The sequence below is a fragment of the Oncorhynchus nerka genome, linkage group LG27 (assembly GCF_034236695.1).
Source record: "Oncorhynchus nerka isolate Pitt River linkage group LG27, Oner_Uvic_2.0, whole genome shotgun sequence".
Classification (NCBI taxonomy): Eukaryota; Metazoa; Chordata; class Actinopteri; order Salmoniformes; family Salmonidae; genus Oncorhynchus; species Oncorhynchus nerka.
This window is the reverse complement of record NC_088422.1, coordinates 24,434,447-24,455,172: the sequence shown is the minus strand read 5'-3', so window position 1 is coordinate 24,455,172 and position 20,726 is coordinate 24,434,447. Positions and strand designations below refer to the sequence as shown.

Below are 20,726 nucleotides of genomic sequence, written 5' to 3'. Positions count from 1 at the left end.
TTTCTGAGTGCATCCTACACTGGGTTAGCCTGGCTGATGCGACTCACATGGTACACAGCAAGGGAGTGCTGTTACACACTGGTATGGACAGGAGAGCATTGATGGTGCAATATTCACACAGAAATTGTCTTGAGCTTTGATTGGTTCTCTCAACGTTTTTTTTCCTGGGGTTGAGACATCTCAATGTTTAGATTTGAAAATTCAACAGTTGTTTTGGAAGGGGGCGGCTGTGTGGCTGTCCATGTGGGTGTTTGGTTCTCCTGTCTTTCTCACTCAATCAGAAAAAACACAGCTCCCTTCATTATCAATGCATTGTGCCTACAACATAAAGGAGCCTTTCCAGACTGTAATCAGGAAGACTGAGTTTGGTGTAAGCCAGACTTACTGTGGGTAGCTTACCAATCTGTTTTAAAAATAAGGCAGCAACACTTCAAAACGTGATGTGAAATGGAACTCTGTTACCTTTTTTAATGCACTACATTTGACCAAGGCCCACAACCTATTCCCTATGTGCACAAAAGTGGCGCACTACATAGGGAATAGGATGCCATTTCAGATGCAGCCGGACTGCCTTTGAAAAGGAACTGAGAGGTCCATCTGTCTGCTGTTGAAGGGAAATAAAAGAGGACATTGGTCAGCTCATACAAACCTTTTGTTTTCCTTTAAGCTCTAGCTGCACCTAGGTGGTTCCAAGCAGAAAAATGAGGCAGGAACCATTTTAATAGCCCGGCCTGGGACAAAACATTGTGTGGATCCAGCAAGGAAAGATCTACATTCTCAAAACCTCACTGGCCCAAGAAATAAATCATTTTATCAGGGCTGAGAAGACAGGTATGTTCACCTGGGAATTACTGCAGAGGAAGGTGATAAATCACACCAATTAAAAAGAGCTACTGCCTGTGATGTCTTCTCATGACCCATCAAATTATATGTCCCTACAAATGAGACATTGATTCATTTAGGGAGAGATATTTTTAACTAGCTTTGACAGGTAAAGACATCATGAAAGCACGTTGAATTATGAAAAAGAGATACGATACAGCTGCACATTTACAGGGTAGTAGTCCCAAAATGTTTGCAATAAGCTCACAAAAAGATATCTAAGAAATGTCCCCAGCCACATTCCCTTATTCACATGCATCTAGTCACAGAGCTTTCATATGACAAAGATGTAAACATTGCAGCTGTTGAAACACAAGCACCATTGTGCCTGGGGTCCCAAAGAGTGACTTAAAAAAAACGTTGCCTCCATCAGAAAGGGATACAAAGACAAAGAGTTTAGAGAACAAGAAGATCAGGATTTAATCAATACGTCAATGCATAAAATCAGGACGTCATGTCAGCTCTACAATAAAGGTCTGTGAGATTGCCATTGTCTCATTATTGTAATATATATTCCATGATCATATGTTTCTAACACCCTTGGAACTTGTGAAGGTCTAAAAATGATTTGATAGGTATAGTGTACATGGTGTGCAATGACAGCTTTTATTCGTCTGAACAAGTGAAAATGTAACCCTAATAAATTAACAAGCTTACATCTCAAAAGGTAGATGGTAATGCAGTGATGGGCCCAATTTAATTTGATAAACCAGATGTCCTCATAGACTTTGTTTATTTGCATTATAGAGACTTTGACAATGTCAAACACCAGACTTCACTTAATGTAAAAGATGTACAGTACAACAGCCCACATTCTGTCCTCATAACAACCATTGAACCTTGTAAAATCAGCCTTATAAAGATCAGCATTTTTAAAGTATTTTCCTCTGTTTATTACTTCATGAACTACATACTGGATTTAGTAGATGGACAATTGGCTTTGTTACAGTATCACCTTTATTATTTTGAGTATACATTTCTAATGTTTATTGTTTGGTTTTAGTCTCCAAATAAATTTGACCTAAATCATAACACAAAATAACAGAGCCTTTATTAGATTTCTAGAGATAAAATTATAGTGTCTGGTCTGTCTGCTTCAGTACAACATATTTTAAGAGTTGCTCCTGCCACCTAGTGGCTGGAAAAGAAACAGAATTAGTCATGTCTTTCCAAAAAGTGAGCATAACCATGTAGCAACATTTATTTTTTGTTGAAATGTCCCATTAAAAGGGGTTTAAATCCCAGTCCCAGTCCTGCCTATCTGAGGATGGGTTCAGCGGCGCTGCCCCTGGTTGGAGAGGGCCTGTGGGGGGAAAGCAGGCTCCCTCTGGGAGGGTCCCTGAATGGAGGAGCTGGACCAGAGGGTTTGGATGGGCTGGTCCTCTTCTGTGGTGGTGAGACTTTCCTGACAAACAGAGGCACTACGGTCACCAATACATTGACACAAATCGTTTTACATTTGTTTATACCTTCCGGAAACCTGCCTCACCCAATGTGATACGGAATCGCTATTACTTTTACTCTTATTTTTATTTTTATGACACACTCAAGAACCTCCAGACGCTAACCAGCTAACTAGCTACAAGCTATTTAGTCATTGTTAGTTTTTTAAAAACCTGGATAACACTCGCCAGCCCAGCCTCCCTGCCCATCCACCGCTGCCCCCTGGACACTGATCTCTTGGCTACATAGCTGACGCACGCTGGACTGTCCATTAATCACGGTACTCCTTTCTGCTTGTTTGTCTTACCTGTCGGCCCCGTTGCCTAGTCAACGCCATTTTACCTGCTGTTTGTTGTGCTAGCGGATTAGCCTCGCCTACTGTTTTTAGCTAGCTTTCCAAATTCAACACCTGTGATTACTGTATGCCTCGCTGTATGTCTCTCTCAGATGTCAATATGCCTTGTATACTGTTGTTCAGGTTAGTTATCATTGTTTTAGTTCACAATGGAGCCCCTAGACCCACTCTGCATACCCCTGTTACCTCCTTTGTCCCACCTCCCACACATGCGGTGACCTCACCCATTACAACCAGCATGTCCAGAGATACAACCTCTCTCATCATCACCCAGTGCCTGGGCCTAACTCCGCTGTACCCGCACCCCACCATACCCCTGTCTGCGCATTATGCCCTGAATATATTCTACCATGCCCAGAAACCTGCTCCTCTTATCCTCTGCCCCCAACGCTCTAGGCGACCAGTTTTGATAGCCTTTAGCCGCACCCTCATACTACTCCTTCTCTGTTCCGCGGGTGATGTGGAGGTAAACCCAGGCCCTGCATGTCCCCAGGTACCCTCATTTGTTGACTTCTGTGATCGAAAAAGCCTTGGTTTTATGCATGTCAACATCAGAAGCCTCCTCCCCAAGTTTGTTTTACTCACTGCTTTAGCACACTCTGCTAACCCTGATGTCCTTGCCGTGTCTGAATCCTGGCTCAGGAAGGCCACCAAAAATTCAGAGATTTCCATACCCAACTATAACATCTTCCGTCAAGATAGAACTGCCAAAGGGGGCGGAGTTGCAGTCTACTGCAGAGATAGCCTGCAAAGTAATGTCATACTTTCCAGGTCCATACCCAAACAGTTCGAACTACTAATTTTGAAAATTACCCTCTCCAGAAATAAGTCTCTCACTGTTGCCGCCTGCTACTACCGACCACCCTCAGCTCCCAGCTGTGCCCTGGACACCATTTGTGAATTGATCGCCCCCATCTAGCTTCAGAGTTTGTTCTGTTAGGTGACCTAAACTGGGATATGCTTAACACCCCGGCAGTCCTACAATGTAAGCTAGATGCCCTCAATCTCACTCAAATCATCAAGGAACCCACCAGGTACAACCCTAACTCTGTAAACAAGGGCACCCTCATAGACGTCATCCTGACCAACTGGCCCTCCAAATACACCTCCGCTGTCTTCAACCAGGATCTCAGCGATCACTGCCTCATTGCCTGTATCCGCCACGGAGCCGCAGTCAAACGACCACCCCTCATCACTGTCAAACGCTCCCTAAAACACTTCTGTGAGCAGGCCTTTCTAATCGACCTGGCCCGGGTATCCTGGAAGGACATTGACCTCATCCCGTCAGTTGAGGATGCCTGGTCATTCTTTAAAAGTAACTTCCTCACCATTTTAGATAAGCATGCTCCGTTCAAAAAATGCAGAACCAAGAACAGATACAGCCCTTGGTTCACTCCAGACCTGACTGCCCTCGACCAGCACAAAAACATCCTGTGGCGGACTGCAATAGCATCGAATAGTCCCCGTGATATGCAACTGTTCAGGGAAGTCAGGAACCAATACACGCAGTCAGTCAGGAAAGCTAAGGCCAGCTTCTTCAGGCAGAAGTTTGCATCCTGTAGCTCCAACTCCAAAAAGTTCTGGGACACTGTGAAGTCCATGGAGAACAAGAGCACCTCCTCCCAGCTGCCCACTGCACTGAGGCTAGGTAACACGGTCTCCACCGATAAATCCACGATTATCGAAAGCTTCAATAAGCACTTCTCAACGGCTGGCCATGCTTTCCGCCTGGCTACTACAACCTCGGCCAACAGCTCCGCCCCCCGCAGCTCCTCGCCCAAGCCTCTCCAGGTTCTCCTTTACCCAAATCCAGATAGCAGATGTTCTGAAAGAGCTGCAAAACCTAGACCCGTACAAATCAGCTGGGCTTGACAATCTGGACCCTCTATTTCTGAAACTATCTGCCGCCATTGTCGCAACCCCTATTACCAGCCTGTTCAACCTCTCTTTCATATCGTCTGAGATCCCCAAGGATTGGAAAGCTGCCGCAGTCATCCCCCTCTTCAAAGGGGGAGACACCCTGGACCCAAACTGCTATAGACCTATATCCATCCTGCCCTGCCTATCTAAGGTCTTCGAAAGCCAAGTCAACAAACAGGTCACTGACCATCTCGAATCCCACCGTACCTTCTCCGCTGTGCAATCTGGTTTCCGAGCCGGTCACGGGTGCACCTCAGCCACGCTCAAGGTACTAAACGATATCATAACCGCCATCGATAAAAGACAGTACTGTGCAGCCGTCTTCATCGACCTCGCCAAGGCTTTCGACTCTGTCAATCACCATATTCTTATCGGCAGACTCAATAGCCTCGGTTTCTCGGATGACTGCCTTGCCTGGTTCACCAATTACTTTGCAGACAGTGTTCAGTGTGTCAAATCGGAGGGCATGCTGTCCGGTCCTCTGGCAGTCTCTATGGGGGTGCCACAGGGTTCAATTCTCGGGCCGACTCTTTTCTCTGTATATATCAATGATGTTGCTCTTGCTGCGGGCGATTCCCTGATCCACCTCTACGCAGACGACACCATTCTATATACTTTCGGCCCGTCATTGGACACTGTGCTATCTAACCTCCAAACGAGCTTCAATGCCATACAGCACTCCTTCCGTGGCCTCCAACTGCTCTTAAACGCGAGTAAAACCAAATGCATGCTTTTCAACCGATCGCTGCCTGCATCCGCATGCCCGACTAGCATCACCACCCTGGATGGTTCCGACCTTGAATATGTGGACATCTATAAGTACCTAGGTGTCTGTCTAGACTGCAAACTCTCCTTCCAGACTCACATCAAACATCTCCAATCGAAAATCAAATCAAGAGTCGGCTTTCTATTCCGCAACAAAGCCTCCTTCACCCACGCCGCCAAGCTTACCCTAGTAAAACTGACTATCCTACCAATCCTCGACTTCGGCGATGTCATCTACAAAATGGCTTCCAACACTCTACTCAGCAAACTGGATGCAGTCTATCACAGTGCCATCCGTTTTGTCACCAAAGCACCTTATACCACCCACCACTGCGACTTGTATGCTCTAGTCGGCTGGCCCTCGCTACATATTCGTCGCCAGACCCACTGGCTCCAGGTCATCTACAAGTCCATGCTAGGTAAAGCTCCGCCTTATCTCAGTTCACTGGTCACGATGGCAACACCCATCCGTAGCACGCGCTCCAGCAGGTGTATCTCACTGATCATCCCTAAAGCCAACACCTAATTTGGCCGCCTTTCGTTCCAGTACTCTCCTGCCTGTGACTGGAACGAACTGCAAAAATCGCTGAAGTTGGAGACTTTTATCTCCCTCACCAACTTCAAACATCAGCTATCCGAGCAGCTAACCGATCGCTGCAGCTGTACATAGTCTATTGGTAAATAGCCCACCCATTTTCACCTACCTCATTCCCATACTGTTTTTATACTGTTTTTTATTTTATTTATTTTTTATTTACTTTTCTGCTCTTTTGCACACCAATATCTCTACCTGTACATGACCATCTGATCATTCATCACTCCAGTGTTAATCTGCAAAATTGTATTATTTGCCTACCTCATGCCTTTTGCACACATTGTATATAGACTGCCCATTTTTTTTCTACTGTGTTATTGACTTGTTAATTGTTTACTCCATGTGTAACTCTGTGTTGTCTGTTCACACTGCTATGCTTTATCTTGGCCAGGTCGCAGTTGCAAATGAGAACTTGTTCTCAACTAGCCTGCCTGGTTAAATAAAGGTGAAATAAAAAAATAAAAAAATAAAAAAATAAAAAAATCCACTTAACATGAAACATCCCTCTGACCATTGAATTGAATAAAAACATTCCCCACAATAAAAACATTATCTACTGTAACTAAGTTACAATATATATTAATATATACACTGATGACATTGTATTTCCTAATCTAATAGTAGTTTTGCAGCTCAATCACCTGTGCAGTTGAAGGCGGGTGCTCTTGGAGAGGGGTCCCATCTTGGACAGGATGTTGTTGTAGTTATGTGTCCGTCGCGGTACGAGGCCCAGGTCTCCTGTCTTGAAGTGAGACAGCTGGGTGGTGTCCTTGAGAAGAGGACCAATAAGCCCTGATGATCTGGAGGAGGGTGTAGGAGACAGGTATGCATGTCATTTAAGAAACATAGTGAGTTAGAGAAATACACTATACAGTGCCTTGCGAAAGTATTCGGCCCCCTTGAACTTTGCGACCTTTTGCCACATTTCAGGCTTCAAACATAAAGATATAAAACTGTATTTTTTTGTGAAGAATCAACAACAAGTGGGACACAATCATGAAGTGGAACGACATTTATTGGATATTTCAAACTTTTTTAACAATCAAAAACTGAAAAATTGGGCGTGCAAAATTATTCAGCCCCTTTACTTTCAGTGCAGCAAACTCTCTCCAGAAGTTCAGTGAGGATCTCTGAATGATCCAATGTTGACCTAAATGACTAATGATGATAAATACAATCCACCTGTGTGTAATCAAGTCTCCGTATAAATGCACCTGCACTGTGATAGTCTCAGAGGTCCGTTAAAAGCGCAGAGAGCATCATGAAGAACAAGGAACACACCAGGCAGGTCTGAGATACTGTTGTGAAGAAGTTTAAAGCCGGATTTGGATACAAAAAGATTTCCCAAGCTTTAAACATCCCAAGGAGCACTGTGCAAGCGATAATATTGAAATGGAAGGAGTATCAGACCACTGCAAATCTACCAAGACCTAGCCGTCCCTCTAAACTTTCAGCTCATACAAGGAGAAGACTGATCAGAGATGCAGCCAAGAGGCCCATGATCACTCTGGATGAACTGCAGAGATCTACAGCTGATGTGGGAGACTCTGTCCATAGGACAACAATCAGTCATATATTGCACAAATCTGGCCTTTATGGAAGAGTGGCAAGAAGAAAGCCATTTCTTAAAGATATCCATAAAAAGTGTCGTTTAAAGTTTGCCACAAGCCACCTGGGAGACACACCAAACATGTGGAAGAAGGTGCTCTGGTCAGATGAAACCAAAATTGAACTTTTTGGCAACAATGCAAAACGTTATGTTTGGCGTAAAAGCAACACAGCTCATCACCCTGAACACATCATCCCCACTGTCAAACATGGTGGTGGCAGCATCATGGTTTGGGCCTGCTTTTCTTCAGCAGGGACAGGGAAGATGGTTAAAATTGATGGATGGAGCCAAATACAGGACCATTCTGGAAGTAAACCTGATGGAGTCTGCAAAAGACCTGAGACTGGGACGGAGATTTGTCTTCCAACAAGACAATGATCCAAAACATAAAGCAAAATCTACAATGGAATGGTTCAAAAATAAACATATCCAGGTGTTAGAATGGCCAAGTCAAAGTCCAGACCTGAATCCAATCGAGAATCTGTGGAAAGAACTGAAAACTGCTGTTCACAAATGCTCTCCATCCAACCTCACTGAGCTCGAGCTGTTTTGCAAGGAGGAATGGGAAAAAATGTCAGTCTCTCGATGTGCAAAACTGATAGAGACATACCCCAAGCGACTTACAGCTGTAATCGCAGCAAAAGGTGGCGCTACAAAGTATTAACTTAAGGGGGCTGAATAATTTTGCACGCCCAATTTTTCAGTTTTTGATTTGTTAAAAAAGTTTGAAATATCCAATAAATGTCGTTCCACTTCATGATTGTGTCCCACTTGTTGTTGATTCTTCACAAAAAAATACAGTTTTATATCTTTATGTTTGAAGCCTGAAATGTGGCAAAAGGTCGCAAAGTTCAAGGGGGCCGAATACTTTCGCAAGGCACTGTATATACAAAAGTATGTGGACACTTTTTCAAAATTGGTGGATTTGGCTATTTTAGCCACAACCGTTGCTGACAGGTGTATAAAATCAAGCACATGCCATGCAATCTCCATAGACAAACATTGGCAGTTGCATGGCCTTACTGAAGAGCTCAGTGACTTTCAATGTGGTACCGTCATAGGATGCCACCTTTCCAACAAGTCAGTTCAACACATTTCTGCCCTGCTAGAGCTGCCCTGGTCAACACTAACTTGCTGTTATTGTGAAGTGGAAATGTCTAGGCACAACAACAGCTCAGCCGCGAAGTGGTAGGCCACATAAGCTCACAGAACAGGACTGCTGAGTGCTGAAGCACGGACCGCTTAAAATTGTCTGTACTCGGTTGCAACACTCACTACCGAGTTCCAAACTGCCTCTGGAAGCAACGTCAGCACAAGAACTGTTCGTCGGGAGCTTCATGAAATGGGTTTCCATAGCCGAGCAGCTGGACACAAGCCTACGATCACCATGTGCAATGACAAACGACGGCTGGAGTGGTGTAAAGCTCGCCGACAATGGACTCTGGAGCAGTGGAAACGCATTCTCTGGAGTGATGAATCATACTTCACCATCTGGCAGACCGATGGACGAATTTGGGTTTGGCAGATGCCAGGAGAACGCTACCTACCCCAATGCATAGTGCCAAATGTAAAGTTTGGGGGAGGAGGAATAATGGTATGGGGTTGTTTTTCATGGTTTGGGACCTTTAGTTCCAGTGAAGGGAAATCTTAACGCCATCATACAATGACATTCTAGACTATTCTGTGCTTTGTGGCAATAGTTTGAGGAAGGCCCTTTCCTGTTTCAGCATGACAATGCCCCCGTGGACAAGTGGGCTCCATACAGAAATGGTTTGTCGAGATCGGTGTGCAAAAACTTGACTGGCCTGCACAGAGCCCTGACCTCAATCCCATCGTATCGAACACCTTAGGGATGAATTGGAGTGCCGACTGCGAGCCTAACATCTGTGCCCGACCTCACTAATGTTCTTGTGGCTGAATGGAAGCAAGTCCCCGCAGCAATGTTCCAACATCTAGTGGAAAGCCTTCCCAGAAGAGTGGAGGCTGTTATAGTAGCAAAGTGAGGGCCAACTCCATATTAATGGTCATTATTTTGGAATGAGATGTTGGATGATGTTGACCATGTAGTGAATCTTGAGCTTCTTGATAATCATACCATATGGCAACAATGTACTAGCTCTTGCAACATAAAAAAATAAACAGTAATTGTTATGGAATAATTATGATGCTGTAGTTCTGTATTGACAGCTTTCTCCAAGACTGTGCTAATGTACAGAGTAAACCTGCACAATGGTTACTAGTGCACTAGCTCACATCTTCTACACTAGCATTAGATGAGAGGAAGGCAGTATGTAGGCAGCCTCCAGTACCTTCCTGGGCCAGGGCCGGTCTTGAGCTCGTGGAGGGAGTCTCCCTCTGGGATGAAGTCCTTCATGGCAGGCCCTTTCCCCAACAGAGCAGCACTGTCCAACACAGCCAACAGCTTCTGCATCATTTGGTTCCTCCGGACCAGAGTCTTCACCTCAGAGTCCTCCTCTTTAGGCACCTCCTGTTAGGATAGGCGAAGGAGTTACGTTAGTGCTACTAATCGCAATGTGACATTTCCAACTGGTGAGCAAATGCGAGGTAAATCTAACCACAAGTGTTAATTACTCATCTCAATGTGGAAACATTTTACACACGTGTTTATAACTAAAGTAACAAAATTCTGACTCATAACTACAATGTAATGACACAATAATTGCGTCAGGAAACAGTTTATAATACATAGAAGACTATCTACACGCATGCAATGTTTACACCAGTGGAGGAAGGGGAGAACCATCCTCAGTGAATTTTAGAAAAAATCTCAATTGAAAAAATAAGTTAAGTCCTTTTTAGATCAAATCGTATTAGTCCCATGCGCCAAATACAACAGGTGTAGACCTTACAGGGAAATGCTTACTTACGAGCCCCTAACCAACAATACAGTTTAAAAAAATATATGAATAAGAATAAGAAATAAAGGTAACAAGTAATTAAAGAGCAGCAGTAAAATAACAATAGCGAGACTATATACAGAGGGGGGTACCGGTACAGAGTCAATGTGCGGGGGCACCGGTTAGTTGAGGTAATATGTACATGTAGGTAGAGTTATTAAATGGATTATGCATAGATGATAACAACAGAGAGTATCAGCGGTGTAAAAGGGGGAGGGGGGGCAATGCAAACAGTCTGGGTAGCCATTTGATCAGATGAACATCTAATCAAATGGCTACCCAGAAGCTGTTTAGAAGCCTCTTGGACCTAGACTTGGCGCTCCGGTACCGCTTGCTATGCAGTAGCAGAGAGAACAGTCAATGACTAGGGTGGCTGGAGTCTGACAATTTTTAGGGCCTTCCTCTGACACCGCCTGGTATAGAGGTCCTGGATGGCAGGAAGCTTGGCCCCGGTGATGTACTGGGCCGTACGCACTATCCTCTGTCGTGCCTTGCGGTCGGAGGCCGAGCAGTTTCTATGCCAGGAAGTGATGCAGCTAGTCAGGATGCTCTTGATGGTGCAGCTGTAAAACCTTTTGAGGATCTGAGGACCCATGCCAAATCGTTTCAGTCTCCTGAGGGGGAATAGGTTTTGTCATGCCCTCCTCATGACTGTCTTGGTGTGCTTGGACCATGTTAGTTTGTTGGTGATGTGGACACCAAGGACCTTCAAGCTCTCAACCTGCTCCACTACAGCCCCGTCGATGAGAATGGGGGTGTGCTCGGTCTTCTTTTTCCTGTAGTCCACAATCATCTCCTTTGTCTTGATCATGTTGAGGGAAAGGTTGTTGTCCTGACCTCCTCCCTATAGGCTTTCTCGTCATTGATCAGGCCTACCACTGTTGTGTCATCGGCAAACTTAATGATGGTGTTGGAGTCGTGCTTGGCAGTGCAGTCATGAGTGAACAGGGAGTACAGCAGGGGACTGAGCACGTACCCCTGAGGGGCCCCTGTGTTGAGGATCAATGTAGCGGATGTGTTGTTACCTACCCTTACCACCTGGATCCAGTTGCAGAGGGAGGTGTTTAGTCCCAGGGTCCTTAGCTTATTGATTAGCTTTGAGGGCACTATGGTGTTGAACGCTGAGCTGTAGTCAATGAATAGCATTCTCACATAGATGTTCCTTTTGTCCAGATGGGAAAGGGCAGTGTGGAGTGAAATAGAGATTGCATAATCTATGGACCTGTCAGGGTGGTATGCAAATTACAGTGGGTCTGGAGTTTCTGGGATAATGGTGTTGATGTGAGCAATGACCAGCCTTTCAAAGCACTTCATGGCTACAGACTTGAGTGCTACGGATCGGTAGTCATTTAGCAGGTTACTGTAGTGTTCTTGGGCACAGGGACTATGCTGGTCTGCTTAAAACATGTTGGTATTACAGACCCAGACAGGGTGAGGTTGAAATTGTCAGTGAAGACACTTGCCAGTTGGTCAGCGCATGCTCGCACAGTACACGTCCTGGTAATCCGTCTAGCCCTGCGGCCTTGTGAATGTTGACCTGTTTAAAGGTTTACATCGGCTGGGGCGGGGCGTGGGCGTGATCACACAGTCTTCTGGAACAGCTGGTGCTCTCATGCACGTTTCAGTGTTATTTGCCTCGAATCGAGCATAGAAGTAGTTTAGCTCATCTGGTAGGCTGGTGTCACTGGGCAGCTCTCGGCTGTGCTTCCCTTTGTAGTCTGTAATAGTTTGCAAGCCCTGACACATCCAACAAGCGTCAGAGCCAGTGTAGTACAATTTGATCTTAGTCCTGTATTGACACTTTGCTTGTTTGATGGTTCGTTGGAGGGCATAGCAGGATTTCTTATCAGCTTCCGGGTTAGAGTCCCGCTCCTTGAAAGCGGCAGCTCTAGCCTTTAGCTCAGTGCGGATGTTGCCTGTAATCCATGGCTTCTGGTTGGGGGTACGGTCACTGTGGGGACGACGTCATCGATGCACTTATTGATGAAGCAAATGACTGATGTGGTGTACTCCTCAATGCCATTGGAGGAATCCCGGAACATATTCCAGTCTATCCTAGCAAAACAGTCCTGTAGCTTTAATCTGCTTCATCTGACCACTTTTTTATTGATTGAGTCACTGGTGCTTCCTGCTTTAATTTTTGCTTGTAAGCAAGAATCAGGAGGATAGAATTACGGTCAGATAAACCAAAAGGAGGGTGAGGGAGAGCTTTGTATGAGTCTCTGTGTGTGGAGTAAAGGTGGTCCAGAGTTGTTTTCCCTCTGGTTGCCCATTTAACATGCTGATAGAAATTTGGTAAGACAGATTTAAGTTTCCCTGCATTAAAGCCCCAGGCTACTAGGTGTGCCGCCTCTGGGTGAGCGTTTTCCTGTTTGCTTGGCGGAATACAGCTCATTCATTGCGGTCTTAGTGCTAGCATCAGTCTATGGTGGTATGTAGACAGCTACAAAAAATACAAATGAAAACTCTCTAGTTAGATAGTGTGGTCTACAGCTTATCATGAGATACTCTACCTCAGGTGAGCAAAGCCTTTGGTTTACACTGCTATGATTTTGATTCCTAGCACTTCTTTACCATGAGGGCCTGTTTCAGGGCGAATGCAGCCGCCTGTAGGATGGTCTCCAGTTGTCCTCTCACGTCCCTCTCCTCCTCCAGCGCTCTCCCCAGCCTGTTTGCCTCGGCACAGTTCCTCCCTGTCTCCTCCAACAGAGAGGCCTGCACCTGCCTGTAGGAACAAACCAGAAGGTTGGGGTTAATTACTAATTCAGTTCTTCAATATCAATTGGGTTAAAAACAAAAGACAGGAATCATACTTTTCAGGAAGTTCCATGCATGCAGTTCCATTGAAATTCAATAGAGAGAACATATCTCTCACTCGTCGCTGGCATTTGAGGCCTTCGTGTAACAATAAACTGACTAGGGGAGCACCTGACATTTAAATGTCACAGTCACAGGCTGAATGAATTATTATTTCTTTGACATGAATAAGATATACTGTATCATTGTTACACATTAATGTCAGTTAGCCAGGCAAAATACTAATTAAATCATGTACAGGGCCTCAGTCCTGCTGGTTTTGGTTTCTCCAAGGCATTGATCAGTAAATTACACTGACTGCTCAGAGAACAGTCACTGAATGACAAGGAACAAAACCAGCAGACACTGCGGTTTACCAGGACCAGAATTGTGGACCCCTGATGTACAAAACAGGAACTCGAGTATTTTTGAATTCTGAATGGAAACATCAGACCTTAGGGCATGCATCTCTGCCAGCAGTACAACATGATCCTTCTGCAGTTGTTGATGCTCCTCTTGAGCCCTAGCATACTCTTCCAGCTCAGCCTGCATCTGCTTACACTTCTCTGTGAGCTGATGGATCACCTGATGAAAAGAGAAGAGGAGCAGAGAGGAAGAGCAGGGTAACCTGTCAGCAATCAAATCAGGCTTCAGACAGGTCCTGTCATTATCATGTGGACCAAAATCATGCAAGCTTACAATCATGACAATCATCGCTCTCACCCCTTATCCCTCCACAGTACCTTCTGGTTGCTGAGGCTCTTACGGGTCATCTTGTTGAACAAGGGCTCCAGGACCTCCATCTCTCTGCGGATATGCTTCTCTTTATCCCTCAGATCCTCGTTCTCCTCCAGCAGCTGCTTGCTCTTGTCTGACAGCTGACTAAGCTGGGCCGTCACAGACACATTCTCGTGGATGGCCCTCATGGTCGTCTCTGGCATCTTCCTGTCCGACACGCGCCGAAACTCGGCTGCCACCGCTGCCACGTGCTGCTGCATCTCCTTCTTTAGTCTAGAGGAGGCAGGGAGGGAGGACAGCATGAGCAGGAGCTCATGACCAGATCATAGTGTACAAATGGCTTCTTAACATAATGACATTGACCTGTCATTGTCCAGCACAGCCTTCCTCTCCAGGCTGTAGATGACTGTGTGGTGCTCCTGTCTCTGCTTCCCAAGCTGCTCCTCCAGGCCTTCCAAGTGGGCCATCAGCTCCTCCTTTTGCACACGGAACTCCTCGAGAGCTGCTAGCTTACCCGCTGCATGGGGATGGAGATAGGAGTAATACAATTACAGTTGAAGTCGGAAGTTTACACACACTTAGATTGGAGTCATTAAAACTTGTTTTTCAATCCACTCCACAAATTTGCTTGTTAACAAACTATAGTTTTGGCAATTCCGTTAGGACATCTACTTTGTGCATGACATATGTAATTTTTCCAACAATTGTTTATGGACAGATTATTTCACTTATAATTCACTGTATCACAATTCCAGTGGGTCAGAAGTTTACATACACTAAGTTGACTGTGTCTTTGAATAGCTTGGAAAATTCCAGAAAATGATGTCACGGCTTTAGAAACGTATGATAGGCTAATTGACATAATTTGAGTCAATTGGAGGTGTACCTGTGGATGTATTTCAAGGCCTACCTTCAAACTCATTGCTTGACATCATGGGAAAATCAACTGAAAAAAATGGTAGACCTCCACAAGTCTGGTTCATCCTTGGGAGCAATTTCCAAACACCTGAAGGTACCACGTTCATCTATACAAACAATAGTACGCAAGTATAAACACCATGGGACCACACAGCCGTCATACCGCTCAGGAAGAAGACGCGTTCTGTCTCCTAGAGATGAACGTACTTTGGTGCGAAAAGTGCAAATCCATCCCAGAACAACAGCAAAGGACCATGTGAAGATGATGGAGGAAACAGGTACAAAAGTATCTATATCCACAATCAAATGAGTCCTATATCGACATAGCCTGAAAGACCGCTCAGCAAGGAAGAAGCCACTGCTCCAAAACCGCCATAAAAAAGCCAGACTACAGTTTGTAACTGCACATGGGGACAAAGATTGTACTTTTTGGAGAAATGTCCTCTGGTCTAATGAAACAAAAATAGAACTGTTTGGCCATAATGACCATCGTTATGTTTGGAGGAAAAAGGGGGATGCTTGCAAGCCGAAGAACAACATCCCAACCGTGAAGCACGGGGGTGGCAGCATCATGTTGTGGGGGTGCTTTGCTGCAAGAGAGACTGGTGCACTTCACAAAATAGATGGCATCATGAGGAAAGGAAAATTATGTGGATATATTGAAGCAACATCTCAAGACATCAGTCAGGAAGTTAAAGCTTGGTCGCAAAATAGTCTTCCAAATGGACAATGACCCCAAGCATACTTCAAAAGTTGTGGAAAAATGGCTTTAAGGACAACAAAGTCAAGGTATTGGAGTGACCATCACAAAACCCTGACCTCAATCCTATAGAAAATGTGTGGGCAGAACTGAAAAAGTGTGTGTGAGCAAGGAGGCCTACAAACCTGATTCTGTTACACCAGCTCTGTCAGGAGGAATGGGCCAAAATTCACCCAACTTATTGTGGGAAGCTTGTGGAAGGATACCCGAAACGTTTTACCCAAGTTAAACAATTTAAAGGCAATGCTACCAAATACTAATTGAGTGTATGTAAACTTGGAATGTGGGAATGTGATGAAAGAAATAAAAGATGAAATAAATCATTCTCTCTACTATTATTCTGACATTTCACATTCTTAAAATAAAGTGGTGATCCTCATTTACCTAGGACAGGGATTTTTTACTAGGATTAAATGTCAGGAATTGTGAAAAACTGAGTTTAAATGTATTTGGCGAAGGTGTATGTAAACGTCCAACTTCAACTGTAAATGATCAGACATTTTAGAGCTGGTTTTAAATAAAAGTCTGGTGGTGGATCATGTGGATGGAATGTTATGGTGTCGAGGTTCTTAGTATCTTACCAAGGACCATGTTCTCTGAGGTGAGCTTGTCCTTGTTCTCCTGGAACTCTTGGCGAAGTTGACTGAGCTGCAGCTCAAAGGAGTCCTTCTCAGCATCCTTGGCCTGCTGCAGTCCCACCAGTCTCTCCAACAAGTCTGTGAGCTCATCCTCCTTCTGGGCCAGCGAGCGCTTCAGGTAGAGCACAATGTCTTTCTTCTCCTTCTCAACTGTGAAATACTGAGAGGAGAAGTCCTTCTGTTGCACCTCCAACTCATCACATTTGTGCTGATATCTGCAAATATGAAGTGAGAAAATAGGATGATGGTGGGATTCAGTCATGGAAACTTGATTGGAATATTTAGTTTCATATTCATGATTTAGTTTCATATTATTATGGTGTATTTTGTTTTAACCGTTAATGTGCAGTATTTTGTAAATAACACATATTTTTATGATTTGCATTAGTCCTAACTGATTCGTGTTTGATTGCCAATTTTACGCACATGCACCGCAGTTTTCATAACGGCAATGGGTTCTATTTTGTCATTATATGGTTATATTGTTCCAACAATAATCCGATGGTGTCAGTGCGTGTTGACTCGCAACATTATTTCTTATTCAGAGGATCAGAGATTAGCCTAAATATGAATAGAAATTATCTTTGCGGACCACCCAATGAAAACTCTCACTTTTCCAATTGTTCCTCCAAGTCTCGTATCTGCGACCGGTAGAAATCTTTTCCACCTTCAGACAATGCGTCGTCAAAACACGTTTTGTCTCCAAATCCAATGATCTCTTTTTTGGTTGATTTATCTCCGCTTTTCTTTCCATTCTTTTTTGGCATATTTGCAATGAAACTTTGTGATTGCACTATTAAACAACTCGGCAACCACAACACACGTTGTTACCAAGAGAATGACGTCAGGTGCTGACCCGTTGAATTGGAATGTTAGTCTGCGCCAAGTATCCCTGACTGCAGTGTGCAGTTTGGGGCCGGACTCGACGTTTGACCCCGCCCACTTTTTTGTTGGTCCGTCTGAGTTTTGACAGTCCCACACTGAATACAAACACACAAGTTTGTGCAAGGCACACGTTGAATACAAACGTATTTCATTTTTGAAGATCATAAGAAATATTATATAAAGTGGTACCAACATATGTGTTGTAACGCTTTTTGCTTCATGCTATATTTGAGGCCAGCTACTGATATTGTTGCAGGGAACAACAGACTTGTCATACTGTTGAAATACTACCCGTCCTGATTTATACTGCTATTTACTTTCCACATGAAAATGGTGACAGAATATACCATACAGACAAGCTGAATGTGCTTTGTACATGAAGTTATACCAGCTCCAGTACAGAGATCAGAGACTCGGGTGACTTCTACGTCATCTTTACTAAACAACACAATTAACAATTGAAACAATTAACACAGCAGACAAAAACACAGTTTGACCACTCCTCAAAAGAGGCAGACAGTCATTTTCTTGTTGTCAACTGCCTCCACATAGAATATCAACTGCCTCCACATAGAACATCAACTGCCTCCACATAGAACATCAACTGCCTCCACATAGAACATCAACTGCCTCCACATAGAACATCAACTGCCTCCACATAGAACATCAACTGCCTCCACATAGAACATCAACTGCCTCCACATAGAACATCTCATCATCTCTCTGTAGCTGGAACATGAACGGTTCCTAGAGGATAATATGTTCCTCTTCATCCAGGCCATCATACAACTGTAGTTCTTTAAGGGTTGTAATGCGGTCTTCCCCGTCCATCCCAATTACACCTGGGAGGGAAACGGTGCCTTTAAATGTTTTGTCGTTCGCACCACCTTGCTGCCTCTAGGGGTGTCAATTTGAAGAACATCTGCTTCCTTGAAGAAAAAGGAAGAATAAATATGAGTAGAGCCTCATTAGGTGATCAAGTCAAATTACACCCCACTTTCACAATACCACCATGCAAACAAAAGCCCCTATTACTAAAGGGGTTTTATCTATAACTACTCAACAAGTTATCACAACTATTATATCTTGCCATGCATCAAGCCTTCAGCCTTAAACACAGTAGACTACATACCCAGTTTACAGCTCCCAGTTCGCCGTGCATTTTGTTTTCAGTATCGTCTAGAAAGAAAACAGATTGTGGTCATTAAGTAATGTAAGGGAACCTCTTGGGATGTGTGTACAAGAATGCACCTTAATTTAGCTAATAGCCTTATTACCTAGTACCTGATCCTACAGAGCTGTATACTGATGTGACATGCTGTGACTTCTTGGAGGGGGGGACATCTTCTACATCATCCTGAAATATATTGGAGAGGGCTGGGGTTGAAGTCTTTAAACATTGGTTTAAGACTATACCACTCATCATGACACCTCCTACCTGTAGTGTGCTTTGTTTTTGCCACCTTTTTTGATCTTTCAACCTCTCTTCTTCAGACCTTAGTGAGTGAATGACATACATTACATACATTCAATATATTCAGGTCAGTCTGGCTACAGTGAAACAAGTGATTTTAAGGATGCAAATGAAACGTTTTTGTAATGTTCAAGACTTACGGCATGGGAACGTTCTGCAGGAGAACTAGGCACCACCATCGCCTAATTTGCTGCGTATTTTCCTTTGAAAAAGAAAATCACACAATTGAATGGGTTTACCAAAACAACATTATATCCACTAGTGATGAGAATTTCATAATTTATACATACCTTAGTGAAATCACACTGTGCTTCCATTGCAATGTACAGAGTGTACTGTAAGTTAAGTAGGTTGTTAAGTTTGATAACAACAATAATGATAAACACCCCCCCCCCCCCTAAATATATTTCAGGATGTAGAAGACATCCCCCCCAAGAAGTCACAGCATGTCACATCAGCATCCAGCTCTGCAGGAGTTTGATGTATGAATTGTGTATGTAGTGTAAAACTGTAGGAAATAGGTCCCAAAAAGTGTCAGGAATAATAAACAATAAAAAGTATGAGCAATAACAATAGTGTGCTTTGCTTGCTGAAAGCACAGAGATATTAATAACTTTTCATATGTTATAACAGAAAATAGGACTAATATAATATACTAATATAATATACTGAATAGCATCTACTGCAAAGAAACCACTACTAAAGGACACCAATAAGAAGAAGAGATTTGCTTGGGCCAAGAAACAGAAACAATGGACATTAGACAGGTGGAACTCTGTCCTTTGGTCTGATGAGTCCAAATTTGAGATTTTTGGTTCCAACCTCTGACTCTTGGTAACACGCAGAGTAGGTGAACGGATGATATCAACATGTGTGGTTCCCACCATGAAGCATGGAGGAGGAGGTGTAATTCTGAGGGGGTGCTTTGCTGGTGACAATGCCTGTGATTTATTTAGAATTCAAGGCACACTTAACCAGCATGGCTACAACAGCATTCTGCAGTGATACACCATCCCATCTGGCTTTCGGTTAGTGGGACTATCATTTATTTTTCAACAGGACAATGACCCACAACACACCTCCAGGCTGAGTAAGGGCTTTTTGACCAAGGAGAGTGATGAAGTGCTGCATCAGATGACATGGCCTCCACAATCACCAGACTTCAACCCAATTGGGATGGTTTGGGATGAGTTGGACCACAGAGTGATGGAAGCCAACAAGTGCTCAGCATATGTGGGAACTATTCAAGACTGTTGGAAAAGTATTCCGCATGAAGCAAGAGTATGCCAAGAGTGTGCAAATTTGTCAAGGCAAAGCGTGGCTACTTTGAAGAATCTAAAATATATTTTAATTTGTTTAACACTTTTTTGGTTATTAGATGATTCCATGTGTATTTCATAGTTTTGATATCTTCACTATTATTCTTCAATGTAGAAAATTGTTTAAAAAATAAAGAAAAACCCTTGAATGTGTAGGTGTGTCAAAACATTTGACTGGTAGTGTGTGAGATAGAGAGAGAGAGAAGGATCTGAGGATGCAACAGTCCTAGATCTCTGGCATTATGATGAGGTAGGGCAAGGGAGGATGCTCAGCCTCTCTTATTGTGACTCAGTGACTCCTATTTGTAATTAATGAGTTATATTGACTCGTTTCTCCTTGGATCTTTTGAAACATCTGTGTAAATGGCCACAAAATCCTGATACACAGTATCTATACGTCTCTTTAAAAAATCAGATGGATCAACACCCTCCCTATCTTTCTGTAGTCTCTCCAACACTTCTAGATCAACTACTGGAGGCAGGAGTAGCCATGGTGGATTTACAAGAATAGCTACTGTTGGACCAAACTCCCTACCATTCAATCCCATCTCCTTCCCCTGGATATTACCCACCCAAAGATTGTGTTCCCAGCATGGCTGTAAAATCCCTTTTGCAGGATGAGAAACTCCATGTCCCTGTAGGTTGACCCAATCAATGAATTGCCAGCTACTGTCTCCTAATCTGCAATGGCATATCCCCCATCTCCACATG

At 43.9% G+C, this 20,726-nt stretch overlaps 1 protein-coding gene across 2 annotated transcripts; it reads right to left on the bottom strand.

Annotated features, from left to right (window-relative positions):
* Nucleotides 1-1,460: 1,460 nt before the first annotated feature.
* Nucleotides 1,461-17,547, bottom strand: cfap157 (cilia and flagella associated protein 157). 2 transcript variants are annotated; one of them, XM_065011479.1, is made up of 9 exons: nt 16,950-17,547; nt 16,281-16,552; nt 14,385-14,538; nt 14,027-14,294; nt 13,738-13,868; nt 13,062-13,212; nt 9,879-10,057; nt 6,602-6,760; nt 1,461-2,287 (listed from the first exon to the last, which is right to left on the bottom strand). In XM_065011479.1, the coding sequence occupies exons 1-9, from the start codon at nt 17,102-17,104 to the stop codon at nt 2,140-2,142; spliced, it is 1,617 nt and encodes a 538-aa protein (XP_064867551.1). In that variant the 5' UTR covers nt 17,105-17,547; the 3' UTR covers nt 1,461-2,139. The 2 variants fall into 2 exon arrangements, with proteins under 2 accessions (XP_064867551.1, XP_064867552.1); XM_065011480.1 differs by having other exon boundaries at nt 1,461-2,282.
* Between the last annotated feature and the right edge of the window lie 3,179 nt (nt 17,548-20,726).

What these genes read in the sequence shown, in the direction of transcription:
- cfap157 (XM_065011479.1), bottom strand. Translation starts at nt 17,104, where the DNA reads ATGCCAAAAAAGAATGGAAAGAAAAGCGGAGATAAATCAACCAAAAAA. An exon ending in AGAGCCTCAGCAACCAGAAG is followed by an intron (nt 13,869 to 14,026) that starts GTACTGTGGAGG and finishes TCTTTTCATCAG; the next exon opens with GTGATCCATCAGCTCACAGA. An exon ending in CCCTGAAACAGGCCCTCATG is followed by an intron (nt 10,058 to 13,061) that starts GTAAAGAAGTGC and finishes CTATCCTAACAG; the next exon opens with GAGGTGCCTAAAGAGGAGGA.